At 42.4% G+C, this 19,423-nt stretch overlaps 1 protein-coding gene across 3 annotated transcripts in view; it reads right to left on the reverse strand.

The window, feature by feature from the left end:
- LOC140713912 (inorganic pyrophosphatase-like) overlaps positions 1 to 19,423 on the reverse strand; it is a 65,673-nt gene that overhangs the window by 29,727 nt on the left and 16,523 nt on the right. For 2 of the 3 annotated variants that reach the window (XR_012095774.1, XM_073024587.1), the window contains exons 3-6: positions 14,170 to 14,223; positions 10,394 to 10,513; positions 7,856 to 7,942; positions 5,375 to 5,501 (exon numbers count right to left, since the gene is read on the reverse strand). Coding sequence is in view for 2 of the 3 variants with exons in the window: in XM_073024587.1 (XP_072880688.1) it covers positions 5,375 to 5,501; positions 7,856 to 7,942; positions 10,394 to 10,513; positions 14,170 to 14,223 (388 nt within the window). In the remaining variant the exon portion in view is untranslated. The remainder of the gene's footprint in view (positions 1 to 5,374; positions 5,502 to 7,855; positions 7,943 to 10,393; positions 10,514 to 14,169; positions 14,224 to 19,423) is intronic. The other variant, XM_073024597.1, reaches the window with a different exon arrangement.

Consider the following 19,423-nt stretch of genomic DNA (forward strand, 5'->3'; position numbering starts at 1 on the left):
ATGCTAGAGAGGAAGCAATGGAGGACAAAAAAATGGCGGATGAACTGAGTAAGTATTTTGCATCAGTCTTCACTGTGGAAAACATTAGCAATACATCAGAAGTTCGAGAGTATCAGGGAGCAGAAGCGTGTGAAGTTGCCATTACTTGGGAGAAGGTGCTTGGCAAACTGAAAGGTCTTAAGGTAGAAAAGTCACCTGGACAAAGAAGGCCTACACCTCAGGGTTCCGAAAGAGGTGGCTGAAGAGATTGTGGAGGCATTAGTAATCATATTTCAAGATCAATAGATCCTGCAGAGGATTGCAAAATTGCAAATGTCACTCCACTCAAGAAGGGAGAGAGGCAGAAAAAAGGAAATTTTTAGGCCAGGTAGTCTGAACTCAGTGATTGGAAAAATATTGGAGTCAATTGTTAAGGATGTGGTTTTGGGGTACATGGATTGGGGTACGGATAAGATGGGCTATAGTCAGCGTGGTTTCCTTAAGGGAAAATCTTACCAGATGAATCTGATGGAATCCTGTGAAGAACTAACAATCAGAATAGACAAAGGAGAATTGGTGGATGTTATGTACTTGGAGAAGCAGCAGATGGAATACAGTGGTGGGAAGTGTATGCTCATGCACTTTGATAGCAGAAATAAAAGTGTAGACAATTTTCTAAATGGAGCAAAACTTCAAAAACCTGAGGTGCAAAAGGACTTGGGAGCCCTGTGAAGGTTAATTTGCAGGTTCAGTCAATGGTGAGGAAGGCAAATACGTTGTTAGCATTTATTTTGAGGGCACTAGAATATGAAAGTAAGCATGTAATGTTGAGGCTTTATAAGGCAATGGTGAGCAGTTTTGATCTGCTTATTAAAGAAAGGATGTGCTGGCATTAGAGAGGGTTCAAAGAAGTTCCACAAAAATGATTCTGGGATTCAAAGGCTTATCACATGAGGAACATTTGATGTCTCTGGGCCTGTACTCACTGGAATTCAGAGGAATGAGGGGGGATCTCATTGAAACCTATCAAATATTGAAAGACCTTGACAGAGAGGATGTGGAGAGGATGGCTCCTATTGTGGGTGAGTCTATGACTGGAGGAGACAGCCTGAGAACAGTGGGACATTCATTTAGAACAGAGGTAGGGAGGAATTTCTTTAGCCAGAGGTGAATCTGTGTAATTTGTTGCCAAAGGTAAATTGTGAAGGCCTAGTCATTGGGTAAATTTAAGGCAGAGATTGATAGTTTCTTGATTAGTTGGAGCATGCAGAGATACAGGAAGAAGACAGGAGAATATGTCTGAGAGGGATATGAATCAGCCATGATGAAATGGTGGAGTAGACTTAATGGGCCAAATGTCCAAATTCTACTTCCATATCTTTTGATTTACAGTAGATACAATCTCATTGGATCTTCACACTGCCCTGCATCACCTGGGCAATACCAATACTTAAGTCAGGCAACACACACAAAATGCTGGTGGAACACAGCAGGCCAGGCAGCATCGATAAGGAGAAGCACTGTCGGCATTTCGGGCCTGGAAGTTAGTCCTGACGAAGGGTCTCGGCCCGAAACGTCGACAGTGCTTCTCCTTATAGATGCTGCCTGGCCTGCTGTGTTCCACCAGCATTTTGTGTGTGTTGTTTGAATTTCCAGCATCCGCAGATTTCCTCGTGTTTGCTACTTAAGTCAGGCTACTGTTTAATGACTACAGCTCAGCATTTAACACAAATATTCCTATAGTTTATATCAAAAAACTCCAAAACCTAGGCCCCTGTACCTCTTTCTGCAACTAGATCCTTGACTTCCTCACTGGAAGACCACAATCTGTGCAAATCAGAAAGAACAGCAGATGGTGATAAGGTGTAAGATAGCTCAGCTGGATCTTAAAGCTACTAGCCAAACAAGTGGCCATAATCTGGAACAGTACTTATGGTTTGTTTTATTATTCATGGGGTCTGCAGCCCTGCTACCTCCACTCAACTCCACCCTCACCTTAGCCCAGAAAACGAGTCCAAAGATCCTTGAAAATGGCAGTACAGATAGATAACATGATTAAGAAACCACATGGGATCCTGGCCTCCTTTAAATGTGGCACTGAATAAAAGCGTAGGGAAGTTATTCTTTAATTTTATAAAACAATGGTCAAACCTCAGATGCAGTACTGTGTATAACTCTGGACACCACACTGTAGGAAGGATGAGAGAGCACTGGAGAAGATGCAGAGGAGATTCATCAGGATGAAATGAGAGGAGATTGAAGATGCTAGATCTGTTTTCCCTGGAGTGGAGGAGATTAAGATTGGGGTATATGAAATTATTAGCAGTGTAGATATGGTAGACTCAAGAATCTTTTCCTCTTATTAGTGGTGAATAAAGGTAGAAGACATATTTAGGTAAGGGAGTAAGATTTACTGGGAAGTTGAGAAGAAATATTTTCCAGCCAAAGAATGGTACCTAGAGTAGAACACACTGCAGGAGAGAGTGGTGGAAGCAGAGTCTGTGACAGCACTAACAAAGTGTCTACATGAGTAGCCTGAATTGCCTAGGCATTGAAGGCTAAAGATGTGATTCAGTGTATTAACATGGTTGGCAGAGATATGTTGGAATGAATGGGATACTTCCATGCTTTATGACTCTATGACCTTCTGTTGTTTAGTTTTTTGATGTGTTTTATTTATACAAAATAAACTTCATTCATAATAATACAAGAATACACTGTGCCAAGCCTTTTTATCATGGACAATGCATTAAATAGTGATAAGTTACATTTTTAAAATTGATAGTACCATTGCCACTCATATAGCCCTCTGGAGTAATATGCTAAGAGAATATTTAAGGGGCTTCCCCACCTGGCCCAGCCCCTCGCTGTCCCAGTAGTGGGAGTGCTCTAGACTGAGCCTTTGCATTGACTGCATCAAATTCAGTGCATCCTTCAGCATATACTCCTGCGGTCTGGAATGTACCTGTTGGCAGCATTCCTCTATGGACACCTCGAACTACTGGCAGGCCAACAAGTTTCAGGCAGAACACAGGGTGTCTTCCACCAAGCTGATAATCTTCCAGCAATACTTGAAGTCCGTATTTGTGTGTGTCCCTTGGAACAGCCTGCAGATCAGACAGTTCTCTGTCACACAGCTGCTTAGAACAACTTGTAATATCACTCTGCAGAGAGTAGTGCAGACAGCCCAGCATTCTGTAGATGTGAACTTCCTACTACTCAGGACATTTACAAAGTCAGGCATGTAAAAAGGACTCAAAGGATCATTGGAGATTCAAGTCATCCTAACAACAAACTGTTACAGCTGCTACCATCCGGGAAATGGTACCGCAGCTTAAAAGCCAGGACCAACAGGCTCTGGAAGCTTCTTCCACCGGACCATCAGGCTGCTTAATTCATGCTGACCAACTGTATTTCTATGTTATATTGACTATCCTGTTGGACATAATATTATAAATTACTATAATTGCATATTGCACATTTGAACAGAGATGTAACATAAAGATTTTTACTCCTCATGTATATGAAGGATGTAAGTAATAAAGTCAATTCAAATTCAAATTCAAGGACCCTTGCAGCCTTCTCCACACCCTCTTTGCAAACTAAGCCCACAAAGAGGTGAATGACTGTCTCCCCGCGGTGCAATCATCCCAGGGGCAATGTGCATTGAGACGGATGTTCCAACTATGCAGGAAGGATCTGACTGGAAGGTCAACTAGCACTTTAATATATACTATAGATGGTTTACTCAGTACACACACTTGTCTTGGTTGTGGTAACCACTTCAAAGGGGAATATTTCTGAGGCTTTCTCAAAAATTGGGTTAATTGTCAACATTGGATAGCCCAATAGTTTATATATTATTGAAAAAAACTCCTAGTCTCAGATAAGATAAGGAAGAGGAAAAAAAACTAATCATTAGGTCGGAGCACCTTTGGAAAGAGGTTAGGTCGATAACCTTCCAGGGTATAACCACTTCCGTCATAATTGAAATAAATTTGCCTGGCCTTTTACCTTTCAAACCAAAATGATTTTGCCCTTTATCTTTAGATAGGATTTTGTATGTGGTTTTGAAACTTCCTGATTTTATTTGACACATCTGAGAAACTGGTTTCTAGAACAGTCCTTGCTTGTTATTTACAGCTTTGTTGTGCTTGACACTAATGGAAAGGATTGAAACTAAGTAACTTAATGTTATTCTTCAGACAATAAATTCATTAAGGGAACATCCTGAATTTTTGAGAAAATCTCAATCACAGTTTAAAATAAAGAACTGTTGCTTGTTTCTATCCTGTCATGAATGAGTGGGTAATTAATCACTAAAGTACATGGAGTATTAGAAAAATGGCTGGTTTGGCTCCCAGGACAGAAATGTCTCAGTGGAGTTAGTTCCTTTGAAACTTCCACTCTCCAGTTACCATCTTGAAGCCACCTGGAAATCTATCCAGAGACAAGAAAATTATATAAACATAGAAAACCTACAGCACAATACAGGCCCTTTGGCCCACAAAATTGTGCCGAACATGTCCCTACCTTAGAAATTATTAGGCTTACCTATAGCCCTCTATTTTACTAAGCTCCATGTACCTATCTAGAAGCCTCTTAAAACACTTATCGTATCTGCCTCCACTACCGTTGCCGGCAGCCCATTCCACACACTCACCACTCTCTGAGTAAAAAACTTAGCCCTGACATCTCCTCTGTACCTATCCCCCAGCACCTTAAACCTGTGTCCTCTTGGGGCAACCATTTCAGCCCTCTGACTATCCACATGATCAATGCCTCTCATCATCTTGTACACCTCTATCAGGTCACCTCTCATCCTCCTTCGCTCCAAGGAGAAAAGGCCGAGTTCACTCAATCTATTCTCATAAGGCATGCTCCCCAATCCAGGCAACATCCTTGAAAATCTCCTCTGCACCCTTTCTATGGCTTCCACATTCTTCCTGTAGTGAGGTGACCAGAACTGAGCATAGTACTCCAAGTGGGGTCTGACCAGGGTCCTATATAGCTGCAACATTACCTCTTGGCTCCTAAATTCAATTCCATGATTGATGAAAGCCAATTCATCGAACATCTTCTTAACCACAGAGTCAACCTGCGCAGCTGCTTTGAGCATTCTATGGACTTGAACCCCAAAATCCCTCTGATCCTCCACACTGCCAAGAGTCTTACCATTCTGCCATCATATTTGACCTACCAAAATGAACCATTTCACACTTATCTGAGTTGAACTCCATCTGCCACTCCTCAGCCCAGTTTTGCATCCTATCAATGTCCCGCTGTAAGCTCTGACAGGCCTCCACACTATCCACAACATCTCCCTTTGTGTCAAAATCCCTGGCTGTTAAAGGTAAATGCAATTTAACAAACATTGTAGACTAGATGAACTTGCCATTAATCATCTGTGCATCTGGGTCCTCCTTGTTGATAGCAATGATTTTCCAGTCCATTTCTCCTTCATCAATAAGAGCTAAAGCTCCCAGCACTTTTATCTGAATAACATCACCGCAAGAACACACCTAGAAACAAAAGTGGAATATGCAAAAGTTAAAATTCATATTTGCCATAATTGAAATTAGTTCAAAAATTTTGAGAATCAATATATAGCCTATGACTCATTTAAACTACAAATTTTGTTAGTTCCATTTGTTTATTTAATTGCTAGTTAAGTCTTCTGGATATTTTATAGATTACACCATAGTCTATCCCAGTCCCACACACATGAAGATCATATTAGGACTTACAAAGGTTGATTTGGCTAGACTATTTGTGGGCAAAAGGACCTCTGGCAGGTGGGAAGTTCTTAAAAGTGAGATAGCAAGAGTTCAAGGAATACATATTCCTGTTAAAGCAAAAGTTGAAGCTGTGGAAGTTAGGAACCCTGGATTTTAAGGAATATTGTAATTTGGGTCAAGTAAAAGGCTGCTTGGATCGGATACAAGCAGCTGGAATCAAGTAAATCACTAGAGATATATACCAATACCATCATCCCCTCAGCACTAATCAACAAGCTTCAAAACCTGAGCCTTGTTATTTCCTCATCAGTAGACTATAATCAGTTTGGATCAATAAGAACATCTTTTCCTCACATACAAGCAACACAACTGTGCCTCAAGGATACATGTTTAGCACACTGCTCCATTCTACACTCATGCTTGTATGGCTAAGCACAGCTCAAACGCTATCAATAAATTTTCTAGATGACACCACTGCTGCTGGCAGAACTTCAGATGGTGACGAGGAGGCATACAGGAGCAAGATAGATTGCCTGGTTGAGTGATGTTGCAAGACCAAGCTTACACTCAACGTCAGCAAGACCAAGGAATTGATTGTGGACTTCAGGAAGGGGAAGTTGGGAGAACACACACCAATCTTTCTTGAGAGATTAGCAGTAGATAGGGTGAGCAGCTTGAAGTTCCTCAGTTTGTCTTGAACTATACTGCTGGCACTTAACAATAAATTTCATGACGTCAGTGTTAATAAACCTGATTCTGACAGAGGATGCTGGAGTATACTTCAAGAAAGATGGCCTTGGCAGAGAAAATTAAGGAGACTCCTTTGAGATTTCTTAAGTTCATTAAGAAAAAAAGAGTGACTAAGGAAAGAATAGGACCTCTCAAAACATAGACTGAAATCTACGCATGGACTGCTGGAAACAGGCAGAGTTCTCAATGATTATTTCTCCTCTGATTTTACTCTGGAGAATGGAAAAGTTCTAGAAGCAGTCCATAATACAGTAGAAGAGGTGCTGCATATGTCATGATTATGAAAGTTGGCAGATTTCTAGTTCCAGATGAGGTTTATCCAAAAATACTATGGAAAGCTAGAGAAGAAATTGTGGGAGTCCTCACTGAGATAGCTACAATATCACTGTTCCCTCGTGAGGTGCTAGAAGGCTGGACGACAGCAAATGTTTTGCTTTACCTAGACCTGTCATCCTAACATCTTTGGTAGCTATGTTGCTGGGAAGCATTCTGAGGGATAAGAGATACTTACACTTGATTAGCAATAACCAACATGGCTTAATGCATGGGAGACCTTGTCTTGAGAATTTGATTGGGGAATTTTGATGAAGTGATGAGCAAGGTTGATTAGGAGAAGGCAACAGATGTAGTATATATGGATTTCAATAACACTTTTGTTAAGGTTCTGCATGGTACACCACCTAGAAAGAAGCCCACACTTGTATTCCACTCCTGCTGGCCTAACTCAGTTCTCTCTCCCTTTGTTCACCTTTTCTCTCCCCCCACACTGAGTTTCATCTACCTATCACTCACACACCTATCCATCTGGGATTTTTCCCCTTGCCTTAGCTTACCTATTCCCTCCACAAGCTGGATCCAACTGCTCATAATCTCTCCCTTTTCTGTTTCCACTTTCATTTTCCAGTCTCTGGCTCTACCATCCCATCCTCTCTCCTCTCCCCACTTTTAGTTTTATTCATTTCCACCTATCACTCATCAGTTGCTGTATCAAAACTCCCCCCTCCACCTCTCCTAGCTGTCTCCATCTGCTCATCAACCTTCCCCACTCCTAACCAAGTTCCACAAATCACCTATCATCCCTCCCTCTCACACACTTATACTGGCCATTTCCCACTAACCTCTTTAATGTTGATGCAGGGCGTTGACCCAAAACAGTAACCAGGTTCCATGATCTATGATCTCTCATGCTATAGTGCTGGCAGTGAGACTTTTTGATTTGGAAGTGAGAATGCTTTCATTTGCTCTTGGTTATCTTCCAGCTAACCAGTTAGCAAAACAACCTGGTCATTCTGTTTTACCTGGCTGCTAATAATCCCATTCAAAGCATCTGTCCAGCATGATTATTGGGAGTCAGTTAGGTCAAGAAATGAATTGGTTGAACAACTAACCTTTGACCCAATGTCACAGACATCAAGTGGATCATTATCTCCACAAAAATTTGTACTGGGATCTTTGTGACAGGGATCTTCCCAAGTCTGCAGAAATAATAAAAACACTTGATTATTAAATATTTACATCAAACAAGCTCTCACTCTTTCCAAGGTGATTGCACCTACACTAAAAATTAGGCTATGAAGGTACCGAGTGTGAGAAATCACTATAGAAAGATTTATGCATTATGCATGTATAACTTAAGAAAAAGGGAGCAAAAGGTCATATGCTATTCAGTCTTCTAACTATCTGCTGGTCCAGCGTAATGTCTTTTAGAATTTCAGGTACTATAGGGCACAGGGTCCCTTTGGACTGCAACATTGTGTTACTCATTCTTCTTCAGGTTCGGAAACAGTATTACTCTAACCATCAGACTCCTGAACTGGCATGGAAAACTTCACTCACCAGCACTCTGAACTGATTCTACTCCTACAGATTCACTTTCAAGGACTTTTTACAGTTATGTTCTCAGTATTATTGTCATTTAGTATGCCTTCTTTTGCACATTAGTTGTTTTAAGAGATTAAAGATTAGCGTAATTTGTCATATGCACATCAAAACATTGCCAAGTACAGTGAAATGTACCATTTGTGTTAACAACCAACATAGTCCAGGGATATGCTGGCAACAGCCCACAAGTGTCACCATACTCTGTGTGCCAAACACAGTATGCCCATACCTTACTAATTTTAATCAGTACATCTTTTTGGAATGTGGGAAGAAACTGGAGCACCCGGAGAAAACCCACAGAGTCATCAGTAGAATGGACAAATTCCTTTTAGACATTAGGCAAATTGAAACCCAATCGGTGATTGCTAGTGCTTTGAAGCATTGTACTACCACTGCACTACTGTGCCAATCAGTCTTTGTCTGTAAAATTCTGTTATATTTCTTTTTTTTCTGTAACTACCTGCAGGAAAATGATTCTCAAGGTAGCATATGGTAAATTATATGTACTTTGGTAATACATTTACTTTTAACTTCTAAATTTCCAGAGTGGATAAAGTGATATTCTCCCTCATTATGATCTTTCTGCCCATTCAGCCTCCCTTTGTATTCTCATCACATCTTGCTAACCCACTATCTTTGAAAGACATTGGCAGCATCTGCAGTTTCCTCTTCTCATGGCACCCCATCTTGATATGGAGAAATACTAGCAGTCCCTCCTTGTCACTGGATCCAAATCCTGGAATCTTCCTATCAATCAGCACAATGCAAATGCCTTCATCAGAGGGCAATTCCCTTACTTATTGAATGATGATGCATCCTTCCCATAAAGCCTCTTTTTCTCATCACAGTACTATTCATTTGAATTTATAAAACTGCTCCTTAAATGTCTTGTCGCTGTTGATTTAATAGCTTATCCTTTAATCTATTTTCCCAGTCCATGTTAGCCAATTGCTTTCTTGTACAAAAAACTGCCTTTATTTCAACACCCTCCTGTTTCTTTCCTCCACCCAAAATGACTACACCAGAAAGGTCTTGACCAGAAACATTGACTGTCCATTTCCCCCAATACATTCTGCCTGATCCGCTGAGCTCCTCCAGCAGATTTTTTGCTCCATTTTCCAGCATCTGAAGTCTCCTGTGTCTCCTTAACTTTTATACTTGTTTTTCCAATCCAGATCTATTTTTAACAGACTATTTTTATCGTAGAGAGATCTACATACATTCTTTCGCTAGATATTGACACAGTGATAAATGCTTGTGCATTGCCTGGCTCATTTCCCGGAACCTAGACCAGCATTGCTGCTTTTGTTATCAGACCAGAAATAGAATGCTCAAGACAGGTCCCCGGAAGGCATTCCAGTGAGTTCTCTCCCTCATTGACCCTTATGTTGTTAGTTTCCCAGTCTGTATTTGCATAGCTAAAAGCTGCTTGCATATCTCTGTAGTTTCTCTGCAAATTTGCTCAGTATGTTTCCTACAGGTTGGCATCCTACATGATAGATTTGGCCCTTGGTGGTTCTTCAACATTAGTACTATAATTTCTCCTCCATCAATATTGCCACTCGCACTCCTTTGATATCCCCTGAATATCTTGTGACTAGAAATATTTGAGGGAGTGGACATGAATTGTCATGGCAAAGAAAGCTAGAGACCACGTGCAGGCAAATGGGATTAGTGAAGCTGAGTACTGATTGGTCTGAAAGGCCTCTTTCTTCTCTGTTAAACCCCACGACTATGATTTGACGACCAAATGGTCAATAGGAGTAACATAAATGGATTTACACCAAGGATCACTGAAAAATATCAAGCACAAAAGTGCAAAGATTCTATGTTTCTCTTTCCCCTCTACTCGCCCATCCCATTCCTTGTGTTTAACCAGGGACAGCTTGGGAGAACTACAACACACATGATTAAAGGTCAAAACTGACCATGTGTTAATCTTCAATTTCACACCAGCTGAAGAATTTATTCTAAGGTACTCAAACAAAATTACTTTAAATAAGTCATGGAAGTTATTATCACAAACTAAGTTTCAAAAGCTTCACCTGTGGTAATGCTCCATAGTTCCAGATATAGCCCTTGTGAGGGAAGATATTGGCTACATAACGTACTTTTCCTTTTTTTATATCCTGTTTGATCGGGTTCAGAGGCAATTTTGTAGCAATCTGAAAAAAATATATTATGTTACAGCTGCACAACGAGAGAAGTCCTCCAGGGAGAAACTGAAATTAGTAAACCATTTTTATGATTCTTTCTCTTAAGCTGCCAAGATAGACAGAAGTTCCCAGGGTACTTGTTAAAAAAGTTATCCAAATCCTGGCTAACCAACATCACCAAAATAGATTAGCTGCTCTTCTGCTTAACATCGTGTGCAGGACTTTGAATGCCTAGATCTCAAAATGGTATTACTGAGTGAGAGAGGCTGCGCATGTCCTGCAACATGTAACATACTATGTAACAGCACACTCGTATTTTCGGACTTCTTTGAATTATCCAATGAAAAACTATGTTACCAGAGGCCACCATGAGAAACTCAAAAACTCTGAGAAAAATCCCATGCTCGCATAAATAGTAGACTGAGGAACAGTCTAGAACAATTCCAATATTGTCTCTGAAACGGCTGTTAGTCGATTATTTCCATTTTTAATACATAAGAGGGAAATTTGAAGGTCACATGAAGAGCTAAATGATCATTTAAAAGAATCTTTGTGTAGGGAGCTCTGTGTAATATTCTCACACTTACTGTATCAAAGGGGGGAAACAAACTCACTGGTGATATCACATGAACCTTCAAGTTCTCCCCAGTAGCCTGGCCTGTATACATTCTGTGCGCACTTCATTAGGTACAGCAGATACCTAATGAGTGTATGCTCATGGTCTTCTGCTGCTCTAGCCCATCCACTTCAAGGTTCGATCTGTTGTGCATTCAGAGATGCTCCACTATGGTTATTTCAGATTCAGATTCAGTTTATTGTCAATTAGAAACCACAAATGCAATGCAGTTAAAAAATGAGACAACGTTCCTCCAGAATGATATCACAAAAGCACATGACAAAACAGACTACACCTGAAAATCCACATAATGTTTGGCAATCCCCAATCCAGAGTCTGGAGAGACTGCTGCATATTAATATCGCACTACCATCTTAGTGCATTCCCTGGAAAGGAGCTCCAAACCCACCAGACAAAACAAGACCAATAACTAAAGCTACCAGACCTGCACAAAACCACATAGTTACAACATATAGTTATAACAGTGCAAACAATAGCATAATTGATAAAAAAAAAACAGACCATGGGCACAGTAAAAATAGTCCAAAGATGTTAAAAGACTCTAAGTTCGAAAGAAACCACCACACAGTTTCCACAAGTCCTCAGGACCGTTGCATTCCCATCAGCTTGAACCAGCCTGGCTGTTCGCCTCTGACCTCTCGCATTTTCACCCAGAGAACTGCCGCTCAGGGGATACTTCTGTTTTTTCATACCACTCTCTATGAACCCTAGAGACTGTTAAGTGTAAAAATCCCAGGAGATCAGCAGTTTCTCAGATACTCAAACCACCTTGTCTGTCATCAACAATCATTCCACAGTCAGTTACTTAAATCACAATTTTGATGTTCGGTCTAAAGTTGCTGTTGGAAATTGCTGCCCGATTTCCCATATTGTGACGTTGAGAATGGTATAAAGATACCCCATCAGGAATGGATGCCCAGGAAAAGAAGGGACAAATTGTAAGCCTACTTGGGCTTTCTCTTTACTCTTTTTAAACCACATTAACTACTAATTTCAAGAAAGTCTCTATTTCAAAATTTTATTTCAATTGAGAATTTCATTTTGTAAGCTAATGATTGCTAAAGAAGCAGAAAAGAATACAAATGGGTGTGAGCGTAGGAAGTTGGTGAAGAAAAGGAGAAATTCATTTACAGTTCAGGACATATGAATTTAGAACTGGAGTAGGCAATGCAGCCCTTTGAGACTGCTCTGCCATTCAATATTATGGCTGATCTAACTGTAATTTCAGCTCTGTAATCTCATCTAATCTTGCTTATTAAGAACCTATCTACCTCTCCCTTAAAAATATTCAAAGACTCTGCTTCCAATGCTTTTGAGGAAGAAAGTATCAAAGGCTTAAAATGTCTGAGACAAAAAGTTGCATGCTATTCAGCTGTTTAAAAATACCTTTATTTATAGATTCTGATACAAGAGAAAACATTGTTAATCTATGTTAAAATCCCTCAGCATTGATTAAAATAGTCTTAATCAATTTGCCTTTCACTTTTCCAAATTTCAGCAGATAAAATCCTATCCTCTTCAATCTTTCCTCATAAAACAACCAAATAAGTGTTTTGTAGGTCTCCTCTGAACTGTTTCTAATGTTTTTACATATTTCCTTATATAAGGAGATCAATGCTATATGCCAGTCCTCTAGATATGTTCTCACCAATGTCTTACATAATTGAAGTGTTGCTCCCCTATCTTTACATTCAATGAACATAATAAAAAATAATGTTCTGTTGGGGTTCTAAATTACTTTCTGTACCTGCAGTAGGCTTTCACAATTACCGTAGATTCCGTACTACAGAGCGCATCTGATTAAAAGCAGCAGGCTCTAATTTTAGAAAGAAAATCAATTTTGTACTTGTACAAGCCACACCGGATTTTAGGCCGCAGGTGTCCCACGTTGTAATATGAGATATTTACACAGAAAGATATTACACGTGAGGATTTTTTAACTTTTAATTAAATCCGTATGGTAACATAAACAAATACATATTGCAAATGCTTTTTTTCGAACCGTGCCTGTAACACGGCTACTTTTAAATATACATACGTATCGGTAACACACAAATTATGTTGCGTATACTTTTTTACTGAACAGTGCACGAGCAACATTCCAATATCTCCTAACGACTGGTAAAAAAATATATATACTGCAGCCTACCAGGAAAAGTTATTGATCGCCTTTAACTTAAAAGCAGCGTTCTCGCGCTGGTCTAATGCCGCTCGCCCCCACCTTCCCGTTTATCGCAAACCAGTATTTCCCACAAGACGCGGCGAAACCGGATGTGATGTCATAGCATCCCGGGATGTAGTACAGAAAACAAATATAGTTAAAACACTTCTAACTTTAACTAGAAGATACTAACAAATGAATTACTAAGCGAAAATATTATAAACTAAATAGCACAATGCTTTTCTTCGAGTGTTTTCCATGTTGATGAGGGTGAGTACAAATGACTGATTTACAATAATTTAATTGTGAAAGTGCGCTTGATTTATCGTACAATTTCATTGGACCTCTGTGAACTACTCATCAATTTTATTGGTCTACTGTTACGAGGCAAAATGTTTTTGGCGGCATGAAAAAAAACCATGCATTAGTCGCACCGTAGTAAAAGCCGCAGTGTTCAAAGCTGTTCAAAGCGTGGGAAAAAAGTAGCGGCTTATAATCCGGCATCTACGGTAGATCCCTCAATTAGACACCCAGATCCCTCTGAATCTCAGAGCCCATTGATCTCTTGCCATTTAGACACCACTTCAAAGAATGGTAAAACAGATTTATCAGTAATTTTCAAAAGGAAAGTACTTAAAGGAATGATTTTTACAAGGCAATGGGAAAAAGGCTCATTTGATTGCTCTTTGAAAACAGTGGAACATACACTGTTGCCAAATAGCCAAGTTTGGGCGATTCTGTTATTACATACCATTATTGGTTCAGTTTTCCCATAGTTTTCCTGAATTATTGAAATGAACAACAGTTTATATAACTCATTAACAGCTATTGCATTAAGAATAAGGCTTGTCCCCCACAATAACTCACCTCCATTTTGGCATTTGTCCAACGTGGTACTTCCACAACCATATTAAAGAGGGCCTATGAAGAATATAATACAAGACCATAAGACATAGAAGCAGAATTAGGTAATTTGGCTCATCGATCCTGCAGTGCAATTTCATCATGGCTAATCCATTTTCCCTGTCAGCCCCATTCTCCTGCCTTCTCCCCATTTCATTACATGCCCTGAATAATCAAAAATCTATCAACCTCTGTCTTAAATATACCCAATGACTTGGCCTCCACAGCTGCCTGTGGCAAAGAATTCCACAGATTCACAACTCACTAGCTTAAGAATTTCTTCCTCATCTCTGTTGTAAAAAGCTGCCCACTATTCTGAGGCTGTCTTTTCTGGTCTTAGACTCTAGGAAGCATCCTCTCCAAATCCACTCTATTGAGGGTCTTTCAACATTCTATAGGTTTCAATGAGGTCATTCTTCTGAATCCCAGTGAATAGAGGCCCAGAGCTATCAAACGCTCTTCATATGACTATAAAAGTCATATGACTTTTCAATCTTATTTTAACTCTGTCCCAACTTTTGTTGAGTGTTGCAGCCATCAAATTCTAAATTTGTGTACATTTACAAAATACAATTAAGTTGGTCAGTAAAACTATTGAAAATCTTTTCTTTGTACTTTTGTCAGTTAAATAAAGGTTCACGTGAATTAACATATTGTGGCGACCCAATTACTAGCACACTCAAACCGGCTGACAACTAGCCAGCGTGCAGGTACAAAGGCTAGGTCCGCAACAAGGACATACGCCTGCTGCTGTCCGACGCGGATTTCAGCGACCCCTGGAAGGTGGCAGCCCGGGCGGACTTGCTGTGGAACGCCAAGAAGGGGAGTGGGGCGTCCATCTCACTGATCACCCGGCCACGCTCCCAGCAGCAAACCAGTCCAGGCCTGGCCGCAGAGCCCGCTAAACCCAGAGGCCAGGGTGTGGAGACCAACGAGCAATGATGTTTCTACCACCAGCGGTGGGGCGCAGAAGCCCGCCGTTGTCGCCCGCCCTGCCAGTTCCCGGGAAACGCCAGGGCCAGCCGTTGCTGATGGCTACGGCGGCTGGCCATCGGGATAGCCTCCTGTATGTCTGGGACAGCAGGTCAGGACGCCGGTTTTTGGTCGACACCGGTGCCGAGATCAGCGTCTTACCTCCGACGAGTTACGACACCCGCAGCAGGGCGTTGGGTCCCCCCCTGCAGGCCGCGAACGGCAGCACAATAAGGACCTATGGCACCCGTCCGGTGCAGCTACGGTTCGGCTCCAGCCAGTTCACGTGGGACTTCACACTGGCCGCCGTAACCCAACCGCTTCTGGGTGCGGATTTCTTGCGGGCTCACAGCCTACTGGTCGACCTGCCAAGGAAGAGACTGGTTCACGCCAAGACCTTTCAGACGTTCTCCCTGGGTGCAGCCCAGTTGCCAGCCCCTCACCTCGGCTCCATCACGCTGTCCGACAACGACTTCACCAGGGTCCTGGCGGATTTCCCATCGGTTCTGGCACCGCAGTTCGCGGCAGCCATGCCCCGACACGGCGTACAGCACCACATCCCGACCCAGGGACCACCCTTCCATCCGCACTACCGTCTGGATGGTCTCCAGCAGGTTCGTTTGGCACGGACTCCGCAAGCAGGTCAGTGAATGGGCCAGAACGTGCATGCACTGCCAGACGGCCAAGGTGCAGCGACACACCAAGGCCCCGCCACAGCAGTTCCACCCCACCCACCGGCGTTTCGACCACATTCATGTGGATATCGTGGGCCCCCTGCCAGTGTCGCACGGAGCGCGGCACTTCCTGACTATCGTGGACCGGTTCACAAGATGGCCAGAGGCGGTCCCGCTCACCGACACCACCTCTGAATCTTGCGCCCGGGCACTGATCGCCACCTGGGTGTCCCGCTTTGGTGTACCGGCCCACATTACCTCCGACAGAGGGGCCCAGTTCACCTCCAGCCTGTGGTCAGCGATGGCCAGCCTGTTGGGGACTCAGCTGCACCACACCACTGCCTACCACCCACAGTCGAACGGACTGGTGGAGCGTTTCCACCGTCACCTGAAGTCGGCTCTCATGGCCCGCCTGCGAGGAGCTAACTGGGCGGACGAGCTTCCCTGGGTCCTACTCGGCATCCGCACGACGCCCAAAGACGATCTGCACGCTTCATTGGCCGAGTTGGTGTACGGCGCACCCCTGGTCATTCCCGGGGAGTTCATACCAGCCCCAAGGGGGCAAGAGGAAGAACCCGCAGCAGTCCTGGGCAGACTACACGAGAGGCTCGGTGCCCTGGCCCCCATACCCACTTCACAGCATGGGCAGAACCCGACCTGCGTACCCAAAGATCTGCAGAACTGCAAGTTTGTGTTTGTACGACGGGGCGGGCATCAGCCACCGCTGCAACGGCCCTACGAGGGGCCGTTTACGGTGATCAGAAACAACAGGTCCACGTTCGTGCTGGACGTTGGGGGGAGAGAGGAGGTTTTCACGGTGGACCGACTCAAACCGGCCCATGTGAACTTGGCGCAACCGGTCGAGTTTCCGGCACCGCGGCGCAGAGGCCGACCTCACAAACAGGGTCCGGCCCAGACTGTGAACATTGGGGGGTGTATCGCCGGTTCTGGGGGGGGGGGGGGTTATGTGGCGACCCAATTACTAGCACACTCGAACCGGCTGACAATTAGCCAGCGTGCAGGCACAAAGGCTAGGTCAGCAACAAAGGGAGAAAGCCTGAGGGGATTTCAGTACGTGCCTCTCGAGGCATCCGGCGGGGGAGAGAGGCTTTAAAGCAAGGCTGTGAAGTTGGAATAAACTTTATCTTTGACAGCAGTTTACCGACTCCGTGTCATTATTTTAGCGCTGCGTGTAGCACACCGCTACAATATCACAGATTTTTGTTTTTATTGCATTTTGGAAAATATCCCAACTTTTCTGGAAATGGGGTTTGTACCACCCCATCATCCAGATCATTAATGTATATGACAAACAACATTGGACCCAGTACAGATCCCTGAGGCATACCACTAGTCACCGGCCTCCAACCTGACAAACCGTTATCCACCACTACTCTCTGGCATCTCCCATCCAGCCACTGTTGAATCCATTTTACTACTTCAATATTAATACCTAACGATTGAACCTTCCTAACTAACCTTCCGTGTGGAACCTTGTCAAAGGCCTTACTAAAGTCCATATAGACAACATCCACTGCTTTACCCTCATCAACTTTCCTAGTAATCGCTTCAAAAAATTCAGTAAGATTTGTCAAACATGACCTTCCACGCACAAATCCACATTGACTGTTCCTAATCAGACACTGTCTATCCAGATAATTATATATACCATCTCTAAGAATACTTTCCATCAATTTATCCACCACTGATATCAAATCAACAGGCCTATAATTGCTAGGTTTACTCTTAGAACCCTTTTTAAACAATGGAACCACATGAGCAATACGCCAATCTTCCGGCACCATCCCCGTTTCTAATGACATTTGAAATATTTCTGTCAGAGCCCCTGCTATTTCCACACTAACTTCCCTCAAGGTCCCAGGGAATATCTTGTCAGGATCCGGAGATTTATCCACTTTTATGTTCCTTAAAAGCACCAGTACTTCCTCCTCTTTAATCCTCATAGTTTCCATAACTTCCCTACTTGTTTCCCTTACCTTACCCAATTTGATATCCTTCTCCTTAGTGAATACTAAAGAAAAGAAATTGTTCAAAATCTCCCCCATCTCTTTCGGCTCCACACATAGCTGCCCACTCTGATTCTCTAAGGGACCAATTTTATCCCTAACTATCCTTTTGCTATTAATATAACTGTGAGAAACCCTTTGGATTTATTTTCACCTTACTTGCCAAAGCAACTTCGTATCTTCTTTTAGCTTTTCTAATTTCTTTCTTAAGATTCTTCTTGCATTCTTTATATTCCTTGAGCACCTCATTTACTCCATGCTGTAGATATCTCTCTTTTTCCTAACCAAGTTTCCAATATCCCTTGAAAACTAAGTTGAGGTTCTTTTACTTTAAGCTCTCTAATCAATTCTGGTTATTACATAGCGCCTAATCCAGAATAGCTGATCCCCTGGTGGGCTCAACCATAAGCTGCTCTAAAAAGCCATTTTGTAGGCACTCTAGAAAATTCCCCTTTTGGGACCTTAGCACCAACCTGATTTTCCCAATTTACCTCCATATTGAAATCCCCCATGACTATTGTAACATTGCCCTTTTGGCGTGCATTTTCAGTCTTCCATTGTAATCTGTAGACCACATCCTTACTACAGTTTGTTGGTGGGGGGGGGGGGGGGGAGGTCTGTATATAACTCCCATCAGGGTCCTTTTACCCTGGCAGTCCTTTGCTCAACCCACAATGATTCAACACCTTCCGAATCTATGTCATCTCTTTCTAAAGATTTGATTTCGTGTTTCTTTTGCCAGAAGAGCCACACCACACCATCTGCCTTCCTGCCTGTCCTTTCAAAACCATGTGTATCCTTGGACATTAAGCTCCCAGCTATAATCTTCTTCTAGCAGCGACTCAGTGATACCCTTAACATCATAGCTGCCAATCTGTAACTGTGCTACAGTGTATCTTATTCTGTACGCTGTAAGCATTCAAATATAACACCTTCTATATTCCTGTATTCATCACCCTTTTCAACTTAGTTCTCCTTTTGTTTTGCAACTCATACTGTTGACTGCCATTTTGCCTATGATCAGCTTCTCCTTGCTAGCAGTCTAAATACACACTGCCCCTGTTTGTAAACCAACTATCTCATCCTCAGCACTATCACTCTAGTTCCCATCCCTCTGCCATATTAGTTTAAACCCTCCTGAACAGCTCTAGCAAACCCGCCCACAAGGATATTGGACCTCCCTGGCTTCGAGAGTAACCTGTCCCCTTTGTACAGGTCGTACCTTCCCCAGAAGAGATCCCAATGCCCCAGAAATCTGAACCTCTGCCTCCTGCACCATTTCCTCAGCCATGCATTTGAGCAATGTCAATACTCTTCTTCATTTTATGCATCCCGTACCACAATCAAAGTTGAAATCTAGAGAATTGTGGTTCATGATTGGTGCATTATGGCAGGATACTTTAAAATATCTACAACAAAAGTAAATAAAAATGGATATTATCTGATAAACCAACACATCCAAAACATACCACATGTGGCTTAAAAAAAGCAAAGATGGCCTTTAAGTATAATTCTGGACCAAATTTATATACTACAGTACATTGA

Source organism: Hemitrygon akajei, chromosome 2 (genome assembly GCF_048418815.1).
Source record: "Hemitrygon akajei chromosome 2, sHemAka1.3, whole genome shotgun sequence".
In the NCBI taxonomy this organism is placed as follows: Eukaryota; Metazoa; Chordata; class Chondrichthyes; order Myliobatiformes; family Dasyatidae; genus Hemitrygon; species Hemitrygon akajei.